Consider the following 20,313-nt stretch of genomic DNA (forward strand, 5'->3'; position numbering starts at 1 on the left):
TAGGTATTGGGGTACCCGAGAACCCGGATGCTCTCTCACTGCAGCTCCCGAACCCAGGTACCTCTTTCTCAATCCTCCGCCCAGGGGATTTTGTTTGGAGACACGCCAAACTCTAATGTTCCCTCATCGAATCCCCTCACGGACCCTAGATACCATGTACCCTCTCTTCAATCCCTGCCCACTGGGAGCCGCCGGCTCTGGGGACTTCCCTCCCTAATACCCCGATGGGTCCCCCGAGCCCGGCCCCAATCCCTCCACCCAGAAGCCGAGCATCCCAGACCCCCACCCCTAAAGCGATGCCCTCTTCTCCGATTATCCCTCACTGCACCTCACCAGAACCAAAGTACACCTCCCTCGGTCCCGCATCCACTGGGGACACCCCGAACGCGGATGCCCCTTCCCACCTCCCCTCCCGGACCCCCTAGAACACAGGCACCCCCTCCTCAGTCCCTGCCTACTCGGGGCTGCCGGACCTGGGGACCGTGCTCTCAAGCCCCCCCGCTGGGGATCCCATAGCACTTCGCCAACCTGGAAGCCAGACTCCCAACACCCCGTCATCCCCCCACCACCCCGAGCAGCGCCCCCCTCCCCGCTAGCCCCACCTCTGGCCCCCCCTCTCCCGGGACACCGCCCCCCGCCCGCCGCGGTGCCGCCCATCCCCGTGCCCGGCCGGCCGGGCGGGGACCGGCGGCGCCGCCCCCCCGGGGGAGGGCGGTCGGTGGCGGTCGGCGGGCGGGGGCGCGGCGGGGGCGCCGGAGCGGCGGGCGGCGGCCGGGGCGGAGGAGCCAGCGCGGCCCATGGCTCCGCCGCTGCCGCTGCTGGCGCTGCTGCTGCTGCTGCCGCCGGTACCGACGGGCGCGGGGAGGCGGGCGGCGACCCCCGACGGGGCGCCCGCGAACTTAACGGTGGCGGTGGTGCTGCCGGAGCGCAACGTGAGCTACGCGTGGGCTTGGCCGCGCGTGGGTCCGGCGCTCAGCCTGGCGCTGGAAGCGCTGGAGCGGGGCGAGCCGCCGCTGCTGCCGCGGCCCTTCTCGGTGCGCGTCGAGTTCATGAGCTCGGAGCTGGAAGGCGCCTGCTCCGAGTACGTGGCACCGCTCAACGCCGTGGACCTGAAGCTCTACCACGACCCCGACGTGCTGTTCGGGCCGGGCTGCGTGTACCCCGCCGCGTCCGTGGGGCGCTTCGCCTCTCACTGGCGGCTGCCTCTTATCACCGGCGGGGCGGTGGCAGCGGGTTTCAGTCGCAAACGGGAGCACTACAGCACGACGGTGCGCACCGGGCCCTCGGCACCCAAACTGGGCGCCTTCGTCTCCCACCTCCACGCGCACTTCAACTGGAGCGCCCGCGCCGTGCTCCTCTACGTGGACCGCAAGACCGACGACCGACCCTACTACTTCACCGTCGAGGGTATCTACCAGGAGCTGCAGGATGGCAACAACCTCACCGTCACCGTCCACATCTACTCCCCCGAGGAGGGCGGCCCCGACACCGCCGTCCACTTCATCAAAGCCAACGGGCGCGGTGCGTGGGGTGGCGCGGCGTGGGGTGCGGGGGGGACACGATGGGCACGGGCGGGATCGGGCTGAGCGCCCGGGGAGCGGGGGTGGCGGTGAGGGAGTGGGAGGAGGAAGGGAGAGCGGAGGGGGCTCCCCTCGGGAGATCTGCGTAGGGCTCCGAGGGGGGGAGGCAAAATCCTCCCCGGGGCACAGCGAGGGGCTGAGGGTGTGATGGGATCCGTGTGGGGGATCGTGGGGGTCGTTAGACCCGTCTGAGGCACAGGAAAGGGAAGGATGGGGTGCAGCAAGGGGACTGGGGTATTGTGGTCAACACATAGGATACGGCAAGGGGTTAAGGGGGCAGCAGGACCCATACGGGGCACAGAGAGGGGATGGAGACACAGTGGGATCACTGCAGGGCAGAGCAAAGGACTGAGAACGTGGTGGGAGACATGTGTGGCACAAAAAGGGACCAGGGGTGGCAGTGGGACCTCTTCGGGGTGCACCAAGGGGTCAGGGGACAATGGAGATAGGGCACAGCTAGTGTCAGAGAGGGCAATGAGATGCATGTGGGATGCAGCAAGGGGATGGGAACACCGTGTGATCGTATGGGCTGCAGCAACAATCCAAGGAGACAGTGGCACCTTTGTGGGGCACCATGAGGGTCTGAGGACACAGTGGGACTTGTGAGGGGTTAAGGGCAAAATGGCGCCCATGTGAGGCATGGCAAAGGGCCGAGGACTCGTGTGGGGTGCAGCAGGGGGTGGGCAGAGTGGCACCTGTGTGGTGGGGCATGACAAGGGGCCAAAGGAAGAGTGGGACCCCTGTGGAGCACAAGGTGGGGCTGGAGGCACAGTGGGATCTGTGTGAGGCACAGGGAGGGGTGGGCAAAATGGGCTGTGTGTGGGGTGCAGTGAGGATTGAACACATTTTGTCACAGTGGGGCTGGAGGAGCAGCAGGACTGACAGAGGAGGTGAGCTCACACGGGCCAAGACAGAACTTGAGCCCCTCCCTGGGCCAAACCCTGTGCTAGTGAAGGGGCCAGGATACAGCAGGAGGAGGGTGCACAGTGTCTCCCTCCCAGGCTCCCAGCTGAGTCAGCCTTTTTCAGCGAGAGCTGGAGCAGACCCCTAGTGTGGTGGGACATGCTGTGATGGGCACCCTGTGGGACCACCCCAACCTCTGTGTTAGCAAGATCGGGGTGACCCAGGCATGTCCTTGGAGGCTGAGAGTGATGGAGTGGATGTGACTTTCTGAAGGACAGCGTCAGCTGTGGTTACATACCTCAAGAACCATGGTGCCAGCATACCTGGGTGGCTGTGCTGTGCTCAGGCAGAGCCCCCCACACTGGTACCTGGGCACCCCAGGTTGTGCCTGCCCCTGCTGCACTCCCAGGATGGGGGTGTGATAGCCCTACTCTGCTGATGGAGGGTAAATCAATCTAGTGCCCTGTGAGTGCCCCAGGAGAGCAGCTATATTGGGAGTGAGAGGAAATGGAGGGGCTTGCAGAGGCAGCTGGAGAGCAACGGCAGCCTGATGCTCTTTCATTATTGATGAGCAGGGTGTATCAATCCTGGAGTCAGCCACTCTGCAATTCTTCTTAATGGATTCTGAGATGCTGTGTCATTAGGAAGGACATCTAGCCAGGATAAGTGGAGCCAGATGGGCCAGCAGGACTTGTGTCCAAGGCCTAGCAGGACCAGGCTGCAGAGGGGAGGTGCTTTTGGGGTGCTAGATTGGGTTCCTATCCTGGACTGAGGCCAGTGTGGCTGAGCCTAGGGAGTGAGCATCCCATGGCTGGCCCACTGGGATGGCAGCCCTTGCATGTACCATCAACAGCCATGGGGTTTGGAGCTTCTTATGGGATGAGGACAAAGGGCATTGCAGGGAGAAAGGCTCAGATCAATGGTACCCGTCAACATTTCAGTCTTGGTGCCATAAATCACCCCAATGGGAATCAATCCCTCCTGGGGCAGGCAGGGGATTGTGGCTGATGGTGGTGAAGGCCCAGCATGGGCAGAGACCTGAGGGCTTTCTAAGCTGGGGTTATAGTATCACTGAACCATGGAAAAGCTTGTGTTGAAAGGGACCTTAAAGATCATTCAATTCCATTCCCTCTGCCATGGGATATCAAGAGGGTCGGGGCCTCTCTGGCCACAGTTCAGAGTTGGCACCATGTTGAAGGGCTGAGTGGAGCTGAGTGCTTGGCCCCACAGGGGTGGATGCCCAGGGCTGCAGAGCTGCTAAAAGGTCCTTTCCTAGCCCAGTTGTGTGGGGCAGGGAATGGAGACTTGCAAGGCTGTTGGGACCCCTGCATGGAATGGCATGGACATGGAAGCAGGGTCTTCAGCCTGCATCCACATCCATGACCTGCAATAACAGCATGCATCTTCCCTCTTGGCGTCACCTTCCTTCTCCCAAATCATGGGCAAGAGTTTGGTAAACATTTCCTAGAGAAAGCTGCTTCCCTGCCCTTCCATGCATCCCTAACACTGCTGGTTCCTGACATTCACAGGTCTAATGAACAGACACAAGAGGGGGTGGGATTGCCCCTCTCACCAGTGCCTGGGCGACGTGCAGGGGCCCACGTCTCTTCTGCCATTTGCAAAAGCACAGATATAATTAGAGCTGTGGTTGAGGGAATTACCGGAGCATCTGCCTGCAAAAAGCCCAGGTGCCCTGCCCGGGGAGATGGCTGGGTGGTGCTGCTGGAGGGGAATGCATTTGGTCCTCACTCTTGCACTCCCCCGCAGGCCAGGGCGATGTCTGTGCTGCTGGGACTGCTTGAAACTGGGATTTTCTGCCTGAAACTGGGATTTGCCCTCATTTCAGGGTTATCTTACATCATGCAGGGGTCAAGCAGTATTCTGCCACCTCATCTGCTTGCTTGTGGTCCTGCCCCTCCCCTGGAACTTGGCAGTCTGCCACCTACACCAGAGACACCCCCTAAATAAATGTCAGGGGTCTGGATGCACTCCAGCCTTGCAGAACTTCCTCCCCCTTTTGCTGGGTGATGCTAAGGCTGCCTTTGGCCATTTATTGGCCCCTGGGGTGTGCATGAGCCCCCTAAGGCGCTGCTGGCTGTGCAAGAAGCTGCCAGCTGGAGGCAGCTGCCTGCCTCAGGGAGAGCCCCAAGCATTGACCCTTCCTTCTGCACAGCTCATGCAACCTGTCCCCAGGGAACCGTCTAGGCGCCGTCCATCCCCTTGCTCGGTGGCCTTTGACCTGCAGGCTTTTGCTGCTGCTGCAGGGGCTGGCTGCCTGCAGTGTCCCACCATCTGCCACCAGCTGTTGTGGCTCCCCAGCCCCTGTGGCTTTTTTTCCTTGATGCCTGCAGTGGGATGGGGAGGGTCCCATCTATATCTTTTGAGGGAGCCCTCAGGCTCTGCATGCTGGGGAGGTGCTGAGCTGGATGAGAAATTTGGGAACATTTCTTGATGGAGGACAAGCAAACTGGAGAAGCCAAGAGTGTTTATTTGAAGTATTGCAGCATTCAGAGGGAACCATTTCAAAACCTGAAACAGGCTTTTGCTCACACACAGCCCACGGTGCTGTGATTTCCCTCTCCTCCGTACCCAGGAGCAGCTCCCCACATTGCTGTGGACTCCCTGTACCCAAGGAGGCTGTGCTGGGTCTCTTCTCCCACCCGTGGGCTTCCTCACTGCTCCTGTGGGTGGCCCTGCCAGCCCTGCTGCCCACATGGCTGGGTGCCTTCTAGCAGCAGAAACCCCTTCCTGGAGTGCAGCGCTTCCTTGCTGTCCCCAGCCCTCGCACTCCCCGGGTCCAGTCGGGGCGCTGGGCCCCTTGCAGAAGAGCTGTGTGTCGGGGCCAGCGCCCAAGCGTGACATTCCTCCAGCACCCGCTGCCGCCGCCTCCTCCGTTGCTCAATCCCGGGTTCCCAGCCAGACTGGCTGGAGCGGGGGCCCTGGTTTTCCGGGGGGAGGGAGGAGGCAGTGTCAGGATCCTCAGCAAGGGCACGGAGGGCCCCTGCTCGGGGGGGTTCGGACACTTTCAGGCTCCCATCCCCACAGACTGTGATGCCCTGTGCCAGCCGCAGGCCGGCCCCACACAGCACTTGGGTGGGCATTCCACGGGAGCTGACCGAGCCCTGAGCACAGGGTGGGGGCAGGCAGGACGGCCCGACGGGGCCCGGGCACCTCCTTGCTGTGTGGGTCACACCGACGAGATGCTCTGTTTCCAATTAGCGGCCGCCGAAGGTGCTGGAATCTGGGAACCTGCGCATTCCTGCCGCACGGACAGCCGGCCACGAACCCAAACATGGGTTTGTCCCATTCCACAGCCTGGGTTCCCCAGGGGCCTCCGGCGCACGGCTCCAGTGCCTCTCCCAGCCCCCCTGATTCCGTGGCTAGGGCTGGCATGGAGCAACCGGGAAGCTGATGCAGGGGGGAGACATACTCTCGCTGATTTTTGCTGGGTCAGGGTGTGTAGGGTCTGTGCCTGGGGCATCTACCTCATGATTTTGAGCAAGATTTTCCCTGTTTCTCCTCTCCCCCTTCAGTCTGAGATGATTAGTGGGGCAAGAGTGGGTCTGTGCCAGCAAGGGCGGTGGGTCTGACCATGGGCTGCAGGGAGGTGGTGAGCCAGCCACTGCCCCACCTCCCTCTCTCCTTTTATCCCCTCAGCCGCAGCCGCTGCTCCCGGGGCTGCTGTGCCCCATCTGCCCCATTCCTGGCAGTGTGCCTGGGGTGCAGTGGGGTGTCCCTGCCCCACTGAAGCCCTTGCCTTTCTCTGGCAGTGGTGTACCTCTGTGGGCCACTAGAGATGCTGCGGCAGATCATGCAGCTGGCACAACAGGAGAACCTCACCAATGGTGACTACGTCTTCTTCTACCTGGACGTCTTCGGGGAGAGCCTGCGGGGTGACTCTGCCCGTGACCCCTTCAAGCCCTGGCAGGAGAGCCCAGGCCAGGACTCAGGGCTGCGTGAGGCTTTCCAGGTGAGCTGGCCAACCTGCCTGGGGGAAGAAACCTCCCCAATTGTCCCCAGTGTGTGAACGAGGGTGCTGTGCTTGGTTGCAGATGGTGCTGGTGATCACCTACTACGAACCCCAAAATCCAGAGTACCAGCATTTCCAAACCCAGCTCATCCGGCGAGCTAAGCAAAAATTTGGGGTGCAGCTCAACTACTCCCTGGTGAGTGAGTTCCCCTGTGTGCTGGGTTAATAGGGTCCCTTCACATGGGTCTGAGGCACCTCACCAGGATGCAGAGGGTGGGACACAGCCACAGAGAATGCTAGAGGGGTCATCCCTGGTGGGAACAGCCACAGGCACTGCCCTTCCTGCAGGGTACGCCCTGGCCCCAGAGCAGTATCGAGGCTGTGGGTGGGTGCGTGGTCCTGATGTGAAAGTTCTGGGATGCTCCTGTGTGCCTGGCTGTGGGTGTGCTCAGATTCCCCCTGGCAGATGAACCTGGTGGCGGGGTGTTTCTATGATGGGATGCTGCTGTACGCCATGGTGCTGAATGAGACTCTGCGCGAGGGCGGCTCCAAGAAAAACGCCACCCACATCATCGAGAAGATGCGGGACCGCAAGTTCCAGGGTAATGCTGGGATGGGGGCAGCTGGGTTGTGGGTGCCAAGGGGGTGGTGGAGCTCAGACCCCCTCCCCCCCCATCCATGTCTTAATTTTCTCACAGGTGTGACAGGGCTTGTGAGCATGGACAGCAACAATGACCGGGACACTGACTTCAACCTATGGGCCATGGGCGACCCCAAGACCGGGCAGTATGAGGTGCAGGCCAGCTCCAGGTTCCTCCTGGCTGGGGCTGGGAGATGGGATAGGGGGGTCTGGGGTGGCCTCATCTCTCTCTCTGCCTTAGGTGGTGGGACACTACTCAGGTGTGGAGAAGCAAATCCACTGGCTGGGACCACCCATCCCCTGGGTGAAGGGGACTCCCCCCTTGGACAACCCTCCTTGTGTCTTTGATGTGGATGACCCCTCCTGTGATAAAAGTTGGTGTCCTGGGTCCCCACATCCCTTAGATCCCAACTAGTTCCTGTAGGGGTGCATGCCAGTCTGGCTATCATAGCCAGCTGGGCCACCCTGACATATCCTCTCCTGCCTGCAGCCCCCCTCTCTATGCTGGCCATTGTGGCTTTGGGCACTGGCCTCACCTTCGTCATGTTTGGCATCTCCAGTTTCCTCATCTTCAGGTCAGTCAGGACTGGGGAAACCTTTGTCTGATGGGTAGGCAGGCAGGGCAGGAGGCATGGGGGCCTGACCCTTGTGCCTCCCCAGGAAGCTAATGCTGGAGAAGGAGCTTGCCAGCATGCTCTGGAGGATCCGCTGGGATGAGCTGCAGTTTGGAAGTCCCGAGCGGTACCACAAGGCAGCGGGCAGCCGGCTCACCTTGTCCCTGGTGAGAGGAGCCATCCCTGAGGCACCTCCCTGCCCCTGTTCTGCCCTCCCTCCCTGCATGACACTCCTCCCTGCTGATCTCTTACAAGGCCCTCTGTTTCCTACAGAGCCACAGCCCTGCTCTGTTTCTCCTCAACATAGCCCTTCATCCCTTCATAGCTCTCCATTTCCTATTCCATCCATCCCTGGCATGGCTTTCCATTCCCTGCAGAGCCACTGTAGATCCATCCTTTACACAGCCCTGAGTCCTCTATGTAGCACCACACTCCATCAAGCTCCTATGTTGCCCTCCATCCCATACACAGACATACCTTATCCATGTCCTACATGTGGAGAAGTGCATCATGCCTCATCCCAGAGTCTCCACCTTTCCTACAGAGCGTGCAGAGCTTGTCCTGACCCTTAAAACCCATCCTGTACCATCTCCTGCACACCTTGGATGTCCCTGCCCTGCTTCACTGGTGCAGGCCATCCCTCCACCCCAAGGTTCCTCTCCTTAATCCCTTCCTTCCTACAGCGTGGCTCCAGCTATGGCTCCCTGATGACCACCCATGGCAAGTACCAGATCTTTGCCAACACCGGCCACTTCAAGGTCAGTGCAGCAGGCAGGGAGCTGAGTCCTCCCTCTGAAATGCCCCAGCTCTGTTGTGCTCCCCCTTGGCTGCACCCCCTCCTGCAGGACGTTGGCACTTTCCTCCCCTTCGCAAATTCATCCAGTAGACTATTTTCCTTTCCCAAATACCCCAGGGCAACGTTGTGGCCATTAAGCACATCAACAAGAAGCGCATCGAGTTGACGCGGCAGGTGCTCTTCGAGCTAAAGCATGTAGGTTTGGGGTCTGGACTAGGGTGGGCAACCTGCTTGGGGTGCAGGGAATGGTTCTGGGCATGTGGGAAGATAGAAGGAGCAGCAGCTCATGCCCTTTGACCTCAAGACTCTCTTGGGCCCACTTCCACCTGCAGATGCGAGACATCCAGTTCAACCACCTGACCCGCTTCATTGGGGCGTGCATCGACCCCCCCAACATCTGCATCATCACTGAGTACTGCCCACGGGGCAGCTTGCAGGTAGCAGGGCTTGGGGACACTGTGGGTGACACCTAGATATTCCAGGTGACCCAGCTGGGCTGGGTGCTGTGGACAGGGCTGTGGATGCTGGTGGCCACCTGAGCCCTCCCTATAAGGCTCACAGCTGAGCTGTCCAAGCAGGTGTCAGAGGCCAGTGAAGGGGTGGGGGTGGGTGCTGCAGACCCCCCATCTGGGCACTTGGTGAGGCTGCCATCACCATAACCTGGGTGCTTGGTGGGGTCCACTCAATGTGCTACTCCAGGATGTCCTGGAAAATGAGAGCATCAACCTGGACTGGATGTTTCGTTACTCCCTCATCAATGACATCGTCAAGGTACTCAACTGAGGGGTGTGAGGGGGTGGGGGGAGGTGTCTGAGAGACATGGGCTTCACTGTGTACATCTGTCCCAGGGAATGGCCTTCCTGCACAACAGCATCATTGGGCATCACGGCAGCCTCAAGTCATCCAACTGCGTGGTGGACAGCCGCTTTGTGCTGAAGATCACTGACTATGGCCTGGCCAGCTTCCGCTCACCCAGTGACAATGAGGACACACATGCACTCTATGCCAGTGAGTGCCTACCCAGCAGAACCAGGGGGATGGGGATGCCTTGTCTCACTGCTCCATTGCTTTATCCCATCAGAGAAGCTGTGGACAGCCCCGGAGCTGCTGCAGAAGGGGCACTTGCCCACCCCAGGCATGCAGAAAGCTGATGTCTACAGCTTTGGCATCATCGTGCAGGAGGTTGCTTTGCGCAACGGCCCCTTCTACATCGAGGGCATGGACCTGAGCCCTAAAGGTGAGGATGGGGAGCACATATGTGGAGGCCCTTCCCCACCATGGAGATCTGATGCTCACTGTTGGCCACACCCTGGCAGAGATTGTGCAGAAGGTGCGTAACAGCCAGAAGCCCTTCTTCCGCCCCTCCATCGACATCGGGGTGCACAGTGAGGAGCTGGCAGTGCTGATGGAACGCTGCTGGGCGCAGGAGCCGGCCGAGCGCCCTGACTTCAGTCAGATCAAGATCTTCATACGTAGATTCAACAAGTGGGTAGTTCACATGTGGGGACGGTAGCCCTGGGTGGGAGTGGGGACCCAGGGATGGTGGGTGGTGTTTGGGGGGAACCTCTTCCTGCAGTGCCAACTGACTGAACCCTGGCAGGGAGGGAAGCACCAGCATCCTGGACAACCTGCTGTCACGCATGGAGCAGTATGCCAACAACCTGGAGAAGCTGGTGGAAGAGAGGACACAGGCCTACCTGGAGGAGAAGCGCAAGGCAGAGAACCTCCTCTACCAGATTCTGCCCCAGTGAGAGAGGGACACAAGGGAATGTGTGGGTCTGAGGGTTGGCATGGGTTCAGCATGCACCTGCTGCTGTGCAAACATGGGGTCCCTTGCCAGCTTTCCATGCTGGTGTGGGGCAAGGGTTGCAGGGGGAACAGCAGGTTTGGGGTGGAGCTCACCATTATCCTTGCCAGTTCTGTGGCAGAGCAACTGAAGCGTGGAGAGACAGTGCGGGCTGAGGCTTTTGACAGTGTCACCATCTACTTCAGTGACATCGTGGGCTTTACCGCCCTCTCAGCAGAGAGTACCCCCATGCAGGTGAGAGCAGGACTTGTGGGGCAGCATGTCTGTGGGACTGGTGGAGGTCTCATACCCTGGCAGTGCCATCTCTGAGGTTAGGGGGATATGCCCACTACCAGATGCACATACTCCCTTGTTCCATCCAGGTTGTGATGCTGCTGAATGATCTCTATACTTGCTTTGATGCCATTATCGACAATTTTGATGTCTACAAGGTGAGTGGTGTGGTGAGCAAGCACAGCCCACCAAAGTAAGGCAGGCAGCAAGGAGCCCAGGTTGTACCTGCCCCCACAGGTGGAGACCATTGGGGATGCCTACATGGTGGTCTCGGGGCTGCCGGTGCGCAATGGGAAGCTGCATGCTCGTGAGATTGTCCGCATGGCCCTGGCCCTGCTCGAGGCTGTCAAAACCTTCAAGATCCGTCACCGTCCCAACGACCAGCTCCACCTGCGCATTGGCGTACACACCGGTGAGCCCCCACACCAGCCAGCTGGGTGGTGCTCGCCCACCCTCCCTGCAGCATCCCGAATGCCTCTGTGCCTGCAGGGCCCGTGTGTGCTGGAGTGGTGGGTCTGAAGATGCCGCGGTACTGCCTCTTTGGGGACACAGTGAACACCGCATCCCGCATGGAATCCAATGGCCAGGGTAAGCCGTGGGGCTGGCAGCTGAGGTCCAGGACCACAGGTGTGTCCCATTCCCGTGGCACCCAGCCATATCTCTCTTGTCCCTCTGTGCTACTCAGCCCTGAAGATCCACGTGTCATCTGCAACCAAAGAAGTCCTGGATGAGTTTGGCTGCTTTGAGCTGGAGCTGCGTGGGGATGTAGAAATGAAGGTGAGGACACAGTGATGCTGGTGGGGTACCAGCCCGTCCAACCATGAGGGAATGTGATGGGGAGGTGGGTTGGGCCTGGGAACCCTTGTTGCCCTCAATGCTGGGGATGACATGCAAGAAACAGCTCCAGGGGTGGGCAGGGTCTAACTTCTCACCTCTGCCTCCAGGGCAAGGGAAAGATGCGGACATACTGGCTGCTGGGTGAGAGGAAAGACCCTTAAGTCATTTGAGCCAAGTGGCTGTGGCAGAGCCCCCAGCTCAACGGGGCCACCAGCACTTTCTGGTGCCCCAAGATGCACCGCCACCCTCCCCATCACTGCATCCACCTGCCTCTGCAACCCCCCTGCTTCTGCAGGGCCTGGGCAAGGTGGGGCAGTGGCCACAGCACCATCTGCCCCCCTCTATCAGCACCAGCAAAGCCCACCTTCCCCACATCCTCTGCTGAAGTAGGGTAACCAGCCCTGATCCAGCTCGAGGGACTTTGTATGCCCCCCACCCTCTGTCACTGTGTCTGCCACTCCCGCCCTCTCCCCTGTGGCTCAGCTGGCTCTGAGCTTCTCCGGGGCCTGGCTGCCTCGAAGGGCACTTTGCCGTCTCTTTTCAGTATCTGGCCCCCAGTAGAAGTTGCTGTCCATGTCAACCTCTCCCTGGGGTGGGGGGAAATGGGGATTCCTGCCAAGACTGACTCCTTGGCCAGGTCAGGCTTCAATGCCGCAACTCCCCCCTTCCCCAGTCTCCCCTTCCCCTGTATATAACCCTATCGGGTCATGTAAATACCCATCCTTCCTCCAGGTGTAAATATAGGACTCGCTGCAACTATTTTGTTGAAATACAAACTTCCCCAGATCCATCTGTCCTGTGGCCTCTACTTCACTGTTCCCCAGCATGCCAAGTTGGGAGGGAGGCCAGGGGGAACCCAGTATGGAACTCAGCCTGGGCTGGCAACAGCTGCCTGAAACATCCCAAGAGATCATATCCCAGGGGTCTGTCTGCGTTATAGGGCTGGGGTGTGGGCACGGGGAGCCAGTGCTGGGCAGCTGCTGAGGGCTTGGGCGGTGCTGGGAAGGCAGGGCTGCTGTGGGTTTGCTTTGGCGTGAGGGCTGCAGTGCGTTCCTCTGAGCTCATGCTCTGGCCGCCCCGCTGCCGCCTCTTTCTGGAACACACCTGTGCCTGGGGACTGGAACAAGGACTGCGTGTCACCCACTTCGTGTGCCGGGAGGGGATGTGTCCCAGGAGATGGGGCTGTGCCAGGTGCTCTCCCTTATGCCTAAGGAGGAAATCTTGGGACCACAGTGTGTTTTGTGTCAACAGTGACTTGCAACAGGGCTGAAGGGTTTTCCATTTTGCTTCATGGTCTCATGGGATTTGAGATCCCAGGGACACAGTGCTCCCCCTCCAAACATTCAGCCTGAGGACAGCCTTGGGGTGGGCAAGGATGCTGGGACCACCTGAGTCCCCCATTTTTTTTTATTGCTTGTGGGGCTGGAGCTGGCTGCTCAGAGGGTCGTAGGGGTCACAGAGGTTGAAGGGCTCAGGATGCCCTAAGTACAAGGTAATAGGAGTGGAGAAGGCTGCATTCCTCTTGAAGGGAATGTTTCTGCCGAAGAAGGGCGTGACACCCTGGAGAGGAGAGAATTGGAGAGGTCTCTGTCAGCAGCTGAGACCCCCAGGGTCCTGGCAGGACAGTGTGGTGGGGGCCTTACCGACAGCCCATGGACTTGCTCCAGCCAGAAGCTGGTTGGCTCCTCTGTTAAGTAGTTGTGAGGCTGCAGTGGAAGGAAAATATGAGCTGGAAGGGATTACATGCTTGGTAGGACATGGGATCCTTGTAGAGTCCCTGGAGGCTGCTGCAAGCTGGTGGGGGGATTTCTACTGCCCGTACCTGGGTGGTGGGCTGGAGCGTGGGCTGGAAACCCATGGCACGGTAGTCATTGTGCGTGGTGGAGATCGATTCCATGCGCCTCCGGGGGGGGCTGATCTCCTCCTCCGTCTCCTTACTGCAGTCAGAGCAGACCCTGCACCTCTCAGCTTGGGGATCCCCACCTCCCCAGGTCCCCATCTATGCAGCATAACCCCAAGGGTGGGTCTCACGCAGGAGTGAGGGCTTGCCTGTATTTCTCGTAGAGCATGGATGCCAGTGTGGCCTTCCGCTGCCCTGCAGAGGGGAAGGTAGCATCAGCCCCAGCTAAGATCCCTCTGATACCTTTTCAGGGTGCATATGGCTTTTTGGGGTCAGCCTCACCTTGCCCCAGCAGGACCCTGAGAGGTGGACAGTCCTTTGGGGAGGAGCTGTCAGTGAGTGTGGAAAGAAACTGGTGGATAGGCAGACCATGGTAGCCACGCTGGAAGTTCTCACTGCCCAAATCCTCCGCTAGCCGAGAGTCCAGGGGGTCCACAATTATCTGGAGATGGACAGAGAGGGCTGTGGAAGGGGGTAGGAGCCCAGGCTGCACTTCCCCATGCCCTCTCCTGGCTTTTAGACTTTCAATAGCCCTAGAGGTGTAAACTGCATAGAGGTGTTATATGGTTTTTCTGGCCAGAAACCTGGGAAAGCTGGAGCAGGGGCACAGCTTGGGCAGGGCTGACTTGTCTTGCGTGGTGGAAATCAGCCAGCCTTGTATGGCTGTCCCAAGCACCTGGGTGCCCAGACTGCCCCAGACAAGCATTGTTACAGCACTTGAACAATCCATGGAGTCCCCAGGCTGTGGCACAGCTTGGTTCATCAGGGGCCCCCTAGTTTGGATTGCCCAAAGAGGTGTCCCCACATCACTGTGATGGGCTGTGACACACAGCTCCTGCTCCCCAGCAATGAGATCCCAGCTCCTGCCTTACTCCTGCCTTACTGTTACTCCCCACGTGCCTGTCTGTGCCTTTTGTGCTATTGAGTTTCATCCCCTTTCTATCCCGCTGGGCTCAAGGTCGTCCGGGTGGCTATTTAAAGAGAGGGGTCTGCACAGAAGCAGGGAGCTTCACAAGATCAGCATGAGGGACACGATGGGGCCAACTCTGAGGGGCATTTTCCCCTATGGAGTTACCTCCTTCTGCCAGTCACGGGTCACACGGCTCTGCTGGGGCACCGACTGGCTGGGCTTCCCTGCTGATGTGGGTGGGGTGGGGGGTAGTGCCGGCACTGCAGTGGAGGAATCCTTCTCGGGGCTAGTCCCCCACTTTCCAAGCCAGGGAGGCAGCTTGATTCTAGAGGAATCCCTCTGAGTCTCTGGAGATGATTCCCTGTCAGACACAACTGGTAGGGCCACAGCAGGCAGCTCATCTGTGTCTGATATCTCCTGGGGCGGCTTGTCTATGTCTGACATCTCCTGGAGCCTCTTGGTGGTGGCTGTCAGTGTCTCACCGCGGCACGGGAGCCCCTCCACGGGCACCTCAGGCCCGTCACCCTGGACCCTGCCCGGTGGCGTGTCCCCGTGGCATCCGGGATCCACATGGCTGGTCAGAGCGCCCCTGCAGGAGGGAAAAGATCCTGAAGAAAAGCAGCGGGGCGCATCCCCCATTGCCAACCACGTCCCCAGCCCCCACCAGCACAGGCAGTGTCCTGACCCCGGGTCCTCTGCAGTGTCTCCTCCACACTGAGGCAAGGGACAGGTGAGGGATTCCTCTCCTTCTGGGGGACAGAAGCAGTGCCTGCTGCTGGGTCTGTCATCCCGAGGGGTCTCCCGTCCGTAACTCCTTTCTGGCCCCTTGACCTCCGGCAGCAACACGTTTCACACCCCCTGCCTGGGCTCAGCCCCCTCTCTGCTACGACCTCCCCACAGGCCGGACCCACCACCTTCTCATTCCCCCCTGCCCCTAGCGCTCCACAGGCCCTGCGCCGGCTCTCCCCACCGGGGGTTACCCCAAGGGGTCTCGCTGCCCGCGGCCTGGGCCGCAGCCCCAGCCGCAGCCGCCGCCCCGCTCCATTGCGCGTGCGCGCGGCAGGACGCTCCTCTCTCCATGGAGACGGCGCACGACGCCCGCGAGCCCGGGGGTGGAGCCGCGCGCAATGCGCGCCCCCCATTGGCGGAGGGATCAGGAGCGGGCGTGACCGCACACCCAACAGGGCGGGGCAAGCGGCAGGATTAAAGGAGTGATGGGCGTGGTCTCGGCGGAGTGGGCGGGGCACGGGAGCGGTCGACGTGGGGGGTTGCCGTGAGGGGGGACGGGACTGTGTGGGGGTCTGGGTATGGGGACACGGAGGGACGGGGCTATGTGGGAGACTGGGTACGGGGACACGGAGGGACGGGAGTGTGGAGGGATGGGAATGTAGGGGATGGGGGCGCGGGGCTGCAGGGACAAGGGAATGCCCGCGCTGTACTACAGGCTGTCCCCACCTTTGGGGTCCATGTGCCCCGCGCCATCTTATCGCGCTGCCCTGGGGTCACCACTTAGGTCAAAGCTAGCCCCAGGGCTCTCGGGGTTTCACAGTGCCTGGGCAGTGCCAGTGCAGCCCCACTGGGGCAGCAGGAGGGACATGCCCAGGGCTCCTGAGGAGACACTGCTCCCCACGGCTTGACCCCCATTCTGCCTGGGCTGGGCACTGGAATAAGCCCACTTGCCCAAGGGACCCCCAGCTGGCCTAGGGTGATGGGGTGGGATGTGCCCGGCGTCTGGCTGGGTGCAGCCGGTGCCCGCCGGTGTGGAGCAGCTGCCTCCTCTCACCGCCAGCCCTCGATGGGCCCCTGGCCCCATCTCCGCAGAGGCCGAGCAGAAGAAGGGCCCTTTGATAGCAGGCGGCGGGCTCGGGAGCGAGGGCTGTTATTCCAGCGCTCTGTGGTGTGCACCGAAGGGGCACCGTGCGCTCCGCGCTGGGGCCTCTGTTTTTCCTGGCTGGTGAAGTGCTCGGCCCTTCTGGCCTCAGCGGTCCGGGGGGGCCCCCACTGGGGATGGCTTCTCCCTGCGGGCCCTGGGCCCCCTGCCAAGCAGGGGCTCCTCCAAGACCATCTGCTGCACAGCTGCGGGGAGGAGGGAGAGATGGGAGACGTGTCCTGAGCTCATCTCATTGCTCCCCCATGCTGGGGCCACATCAGCCCTGCTGCCGCTGGGAGTGGGGAGGGAGGTGCCAAGGTGCCCCCAGGGCTGGCAGCTCGTTGTGAGAGTTCTGGGTTGCATGGTGCTGGTCATCCCCCCGTGCTCCACTATGGGCCCTGGGGTGCACCTGTGTGTACCCCAGCTCATGCTGAATGGGTGGCAGCTTGGGGACCATGCCCCAGCTTGCATCCCTTGGTGGTCTTCCTAGGAGCATCCCCAGATTCCCCACCTAACACCCGTGGGCTTACCAAAAGCCTGGCTAAGCAGCATGACTGCCTGAGGGATACTGCAGGGACACTAACAGCATCAAAGTAACTGTGGGACAGGGAGCTTGGCCATGCCACCCTGGGTGTGCACATTCACTGTGGGGCAAATCACCCTGGGGTGGTCTATGGGGCATCACAGTGGGGCTGTGCTCTGGCAGCATCAGTTCGGGGCAGCAGCCCTGGAGCTGCTGTAGCACATCTGGCTTCTTCCTCTCGCCGGCTGACACATCCCTCGCAGCCCCCCCACCCGTCTCTTTTGGGAACTTGCGTCATTTGTGATCCTCTCAGGCTGAGGAACCAAAACACCCGTTGGCTCCCGTTCCTCCCCTCCCGCCTTGGCCCCATGAGGCTGTGCCCACTGTCCTGCCCTGCCGCTGCTCAGGGACTGACAAAATAAACTTGGCACAGGAAGAAACACCATGGCAGGCGACTAGTCCTGACCTCGCGTGCCAGCCTATGCCCTGTGCCTAGTACAGCATTCCCTGTGGGACTACTCTGGGGGATGATGTCCTGGGGATGCCTGGCCCCTCTTTAGCATCCCCACCTCCCCAGGGACACCACACCCTCTTTGGGGTACACATCCCTGAGGCAGGGCTGTCCTGAGTTCAAGAATGGCCGCAGCCCATGCTGAGCCTCAGAGGCAGGAAGCAGCAGTATCAACAGTTTTAAGGTTCAATTACACCCCGAGAACATTCCCCGTACTATACTGGGTGTGTATGTGTGGGAAGTGACTGGGCTCTGCCACAGCCCCACACAGCTCCTGGGGGCCCCCCGCCGCCAGCGCCACCGAGCCGGGGGATGAACAGAGCTGCCATTCTCCCCGGCGGCTGCGGTCCCCTGCGCGGCGGCTGGCAGGGGCCCAGGCGGTCCTGACGGTGGTGCCAGGTGGGCCGTGCACTGCGCCAGCACCGGCTCCTGCCACTAAATATAGCCACGGCAGCCGGCCACGGCCCGGCGGGCGCGGGAGGCACGCGGCAGGGAGCAGGCGGCCGCATGCGCTCCCCTCACGGGGCCCAGCGGACACGTGCAGGCACGAGACCGCGGTCAGGGCCTGTAAACAGCGCTGTGCGTGCGCACAGCCAGCCAAGCTTTGTGTGCAGGGGGGTCGGGAGTCTGTGGTTTCCCTCGGTGGTTCACAGTTGTGGGGTCTGGAGTGAAGGGTACGACGTGTTTTCCTCAGCGTGCGCTTGGTGGGGGGGGTGTCTGGGGTGAGCAGCACAGTGAGTTTCCCTAGGAAGTGCGTAGTTGGGGGGCTGTGAGTGAGCAGTGCAGTTGAGTTTTGGGTGGTAGTGCACACACAAGCAGAATAGTGGCTGCAGTATGGGGGAGTACATGGGTATCTATACATGGAGGGGGCAGCAGGTCCTCCTGCCCTGCAGCCTGCCCTGCCCTGTGCTCTACTCAGGGTTATGATCCTCCTCGGAGCTACCAGAGAGGCCCCTCAGGGGTGGACAAAAAGTACACGTGCAGTCGACAAGCCTGCTCCAAGGGCTTTTAGATCAATCTAGTGCAATTAACTGGTTTTGAAAAGCAGGGAAACATCAGTGTCCAGCACAGGGCTCTGGCAGCAGCAACATGGGGGTGCTGACAGGGGAAAACCTGAGGCGGAGCAGGGGCATTCAGGGATGCTGGGGTTGGGTGGTGGCAGTGAGGCTGGGTAGGCAGCCCTGGATATGGTGCACTACTGACACCTCTAGGATGTTCCCCACCTTGGGAACAACCTTGTGGCACCCAGCCTGCTCCCTTAGCCCAGCACCAAGTCTTTTTACCTATGAGCTGGCAGGCCCAGAAAACCCTTCTGCTTCAACAGTGGGGGTGGTATGTGGGATGCCCAGAGCCTCTGCAAAAAGCAGGGTTCCAATTTTACTGCTGTGACAATGGAGGCCAACCCTGCCCAGGTCACCCACCTCTACCCCAAAAAAGCCACCGTAACAAAGAGCCACTTAAGTCACCACCTAGGAAACGCTTTATTGGGGACTAAGTGGATAGTGGGCATTAGCCAGGGGGCCAGCCCATCTGCCGCCCCCCCAGTACATGAAGATGCAGGTGGTAGACAGACTGTGCGCCATGCTTCCCATCGTTGATCACTGTCAGGACAGGTACAAGGATCAGGCCACCCCCTTTGTCCCCAGCTCCCCAGGACGACCAGTGAGGGTCCTGCCCCACAGCACAGTATGGGATATCAACTCACCAAGGCGGTAGCCATCAGCCAGCCCTTCTGCCTGCGCTGTGCGTGCTGCTACCACCATCAAGTGCCCCAGCAGCTGAAGGAGGGAGGAGCAGCAGGGTCAGCACTGTCTAATCCCCACCACCAATGTCCAAAGGATCTTTCCAGACTCACCTCAGTGTCTTGGGGACCCACGCGGCTGATCCGAGGGATAGGGCGCTTGGGGATCACCAAGAAGTGCACAGGGGCTTGGGGGGCCACATCACGGAAGACGAGGCACTACCAGGGGGAGCAGGGTAAGCCCCACACCCGTGGGTTCTGCCCCCTTGCCCCGGTGGGGACACAGGTCCTACTGTCCCAGCTACCTTGTCATCTTCATAGATGATGGTGGCAGGGATGGTGCGGTTGATGATCTTACTGAAGATGGTGGGCTGTCCTCCTGCCTCCTCGCCGGCTGCCGCTGCCTGCTGGGCTTTGCCCACCTCCCCGTCCCGCCCGCTGGGCGCTGACACGCACCGCTGGGGCTGAAGGGCATATCTGGGTTACAGTCTGTGCCCGCGGGGACACGGACAAGGACACCGCGGGGGCGGGTGGGGGAACAAGCGTGCAAGGCTGATGGAGAGCACACGGGAGTGATGGTGGGATGCATGTAGGGGTGGGATGCATGTGGCAGGGAACATGTGGGGTAATGCACATGGGGGGAACATGGGGATATGGGCGAGGGATGCGTGTGGGGGTGATGGGGGATGCATGTGGGAAGTGGTGGGATTCATACAGGGGTCCTGGGAGTGCACACAGGGGTGATGGTAGGATGCACGTGGGGTTAATGCTTGGCTGTGACGGGGGGACCACATGGAGCAATAGGGAGGTGCACACGCTGGTAACACTCCTAAAGGGTAAGAAGGGCAGATGTCGAGGGGGCTGGTGGCGGGCTGTGCTGACAGCGGTGACAGAACAGTATCCACCAGCCTGGACAGTGGGCTGTTCCCACGAGGGTGACAAAGGCTGTGCTCACCGGCCTAACAGGACTGACAGAGATCTGCGGCCTCGGGGGTGCAGGGGGCGGCAGTGCCCACGGAGGCGCAGGCTGGGGCCGGGCTGGTTGCCCGCGGGTGCTCCGAGGCCCCGCGCCGTGCCGTGCCGTGCCGTGCGGGTGCGCGGGCCGGCCCTCATACCCGCCGCGGACTTTGCCCGAAAGTGGAAGTAATGGCGAGCATGGTGCGGACCCGTTCCGGAGTCCCCGTTACCCCGCGCCCCGGCGCGTCCCCGTTATCCCGAGATTCCCCCCCCCCCCCCCCACCCCGCGTCCCCCCGCGCCCACCTGCCCCCGGCGCAGCGCGCCCCTCAGCAGCCCGCGCGCCAGCACCGCCGCCATGGCCGCCGCTCCCGCCCCCTTAAAGCGCCCGCGCCCGCCCCCTTAAAGCGCCCGCGCTCGCCTCCACGCCTGGCAACCGGGCGGCCCTCGCCTCGGAGCATCCCGGCGGGGACCCTCCGACCG

The 20,313-nt window shown here is 61.1% G+C and overlaps 3 protein-coding genes across 4 annotated transcripts; 1 reads left to right on the forward strand and 2 right to left on the reverse strand.

Annotated features, from left to right (window-relative positions):
* Positions 1-707: 707 nt before the first annotated feature.
* NPR2 (natriuretic peptide receptor 2) lies at positions 708-12,210 on the forward strand. Its single transcript, XM_079330700.1, has 22 exons — positions 708-1,521; positions 6,254-6,453; positions 6,536-6,649; positions 6,920-7,055; positions 7,152-7,246; positions 7,335-7,467; positions 7,584-7,668; positions 7,754-7,874; positions 8,391-8,465; positions 8,621-8,698; positions 8,836-8,940; positions 9,203-9,274; positions 9,352-9,511; positions 9,585-9,740; positions 9,820-9,988; positions 10,104-10,250; positions 10,421-10,544; positions 10,673-10,741; positions 10,821-10,995; positions 11,073-11,171; positions 11,269-11,360; positions 11,528-12,210. The coding sequence occupies exons 1-22, from the start codon at positions 798-800 to the stop codon at positions 11,579-11,581; spliced, it is 3,183 nt and encodes a 1,060-aa protein (XP_079186826.1). The 5' UTR covers positions 708-797; the 3' UTR covers positions 11,582-12,210.
* A 570-nt stretch (positions 12,211-12,780) lies between these two features.
* LOC306814563 (uncharacterized protein) lies at positions 12,781-15,320 on the reverse strand. 2 transcript variants are annotated; one of them, XM_079330714.1, is made up of 6 exons: positions 15,211-15,320; positions 14,396-14,819; positions 13,603-13,762; positions 13,243-13,515; positions 13,064-13,126; positions 12,781-12,980 (listed from the first exon to the last, which is right to left on the reverse strand). In XM_079330714.1, the coding sequence occupies exons 1-4, from the start codon at positions 15,273-15,275 to the stop codon at positions 13,448-13,450; spliced, it is 717 nt and encodes a 238-aa protein (XP_079186840.1). In that variant the 5' UTR covers positions 15,276-15,320; the 3' UTR covers positions 12,781-12,980; positions 13,064-13,126; positions 13,243-13,447. The 2 variants fall into 2 exon arrangements, with proteins under 2 accessions (XP_079186840.1, XP_079186841.1); XM_079330715.1 differs by lacking the exon at positions 15,211-15,320 and adding an exon at positions 15,142-15,196.
* Positions 15,321-18,593: 3,273 nt separating this feature from the next.
* On the reverse strand, positions 18,594-20,203 carry HINT2 (histidine triad nucleotide binding protein 2). The gene is made up of 5 exons (XM_079330716.1): positions 20,137-20,203; positions 19,181-19,339; positions 18,990-19,094; positions 18,840-18,912; positions 18,594-18,735 (listed from the first exon to the last, which is right to left on the reverse strand). Exons 1-5 carry the CDS (start codon positions 20,188-20,190, stop codon positions 18,644-18,646), a joined length of 483 nt encoding a protein of 160 aa, XP_079186842.1. The 5' UTR covers positions 20,191-20,203; the 3' UTR covers positions 18,594-18,643.
* Between the last annotated feature and the right edge of the window lie 110 nt (positions 20,204-20,313).

The sequence above is a fragment of the Erithacus rubecula genome, assembly GCF_903797595.1.
Source record: "Erithacus rubecula genome assembly, chromosome: Z".
NCBI lineage: Eukaryota > Metazoa > Chordata > Aves > Passeriformes > Muscicapidae > Erithacus > Erithacus rubecula.

Bases quoted from the DNA above. Each gene is read 5' to 3' on its own strand.
- NPR2 (XM_079330700.1), top strand. From the start codon at position 798: ATGGCTCCGCCGCTGCCGCTGCTGGCGCTGCTGCTGCTGCTGCCGCCG. The intron at 9,989-10,103 runs GTGGGTAGTTCA...GAACCCTGGCAG, and splicing joins TTCATACGTAGATTCAACAA to GGAGGGAAGCACCAGCATCC. The intron at 10,251-10,420 runs GTGAGAGAGGGA...TATCCTTGCCAG, and splicing joins CTCTACCAGATTCTGCCCCA to TTCTGTGGCAGAGCAACTGA.
- LOC306814563 (XM_079330714.1), bottom strand. From the start codon at position 15,275: ATGGAGCGGGGCGGCGGCTGCGGCTGGGGCTGCGGCCCAGGCCGCGGG. The intron at 13,763-14,395 runs GTAACTCCATAG...GTCCATCTCCAG, and splicing joins CCCGTGACTGGCAGAAGGAG to ATAATTGTGGACCCCCTGGA. The intron at 13,516-13,602 runs GTGAGGCTGACC...TCCCCTCTGCAG, and splicing joins CAGGGTCCTGCTGGGGCAAG to GGCAGCGGAAGGCCACACTG.
- HINT2 (XM_079330716.1), bottom strand. From the start codon at position 20,190: ATGGCGGCGGTGCTGGCGCGCGGGCTGCTGAGGGGCGCGCTGCGCCGG. The intron at 19,095-19,180 runs GTAGCTGGGACA...TCCCCCTGGTAG, and splicing joins TCATCTATGAAGATGACAAG to TGCCTCGTCTTCCGTGATGT. The intron at 18,913-18,989 runs GTGAGTCTGGAA...TCCCTCCTTCAG, and splicing joins TGGGTCCCCAAGACACTGAG to CTGCTGGGGCACTTGATGGT.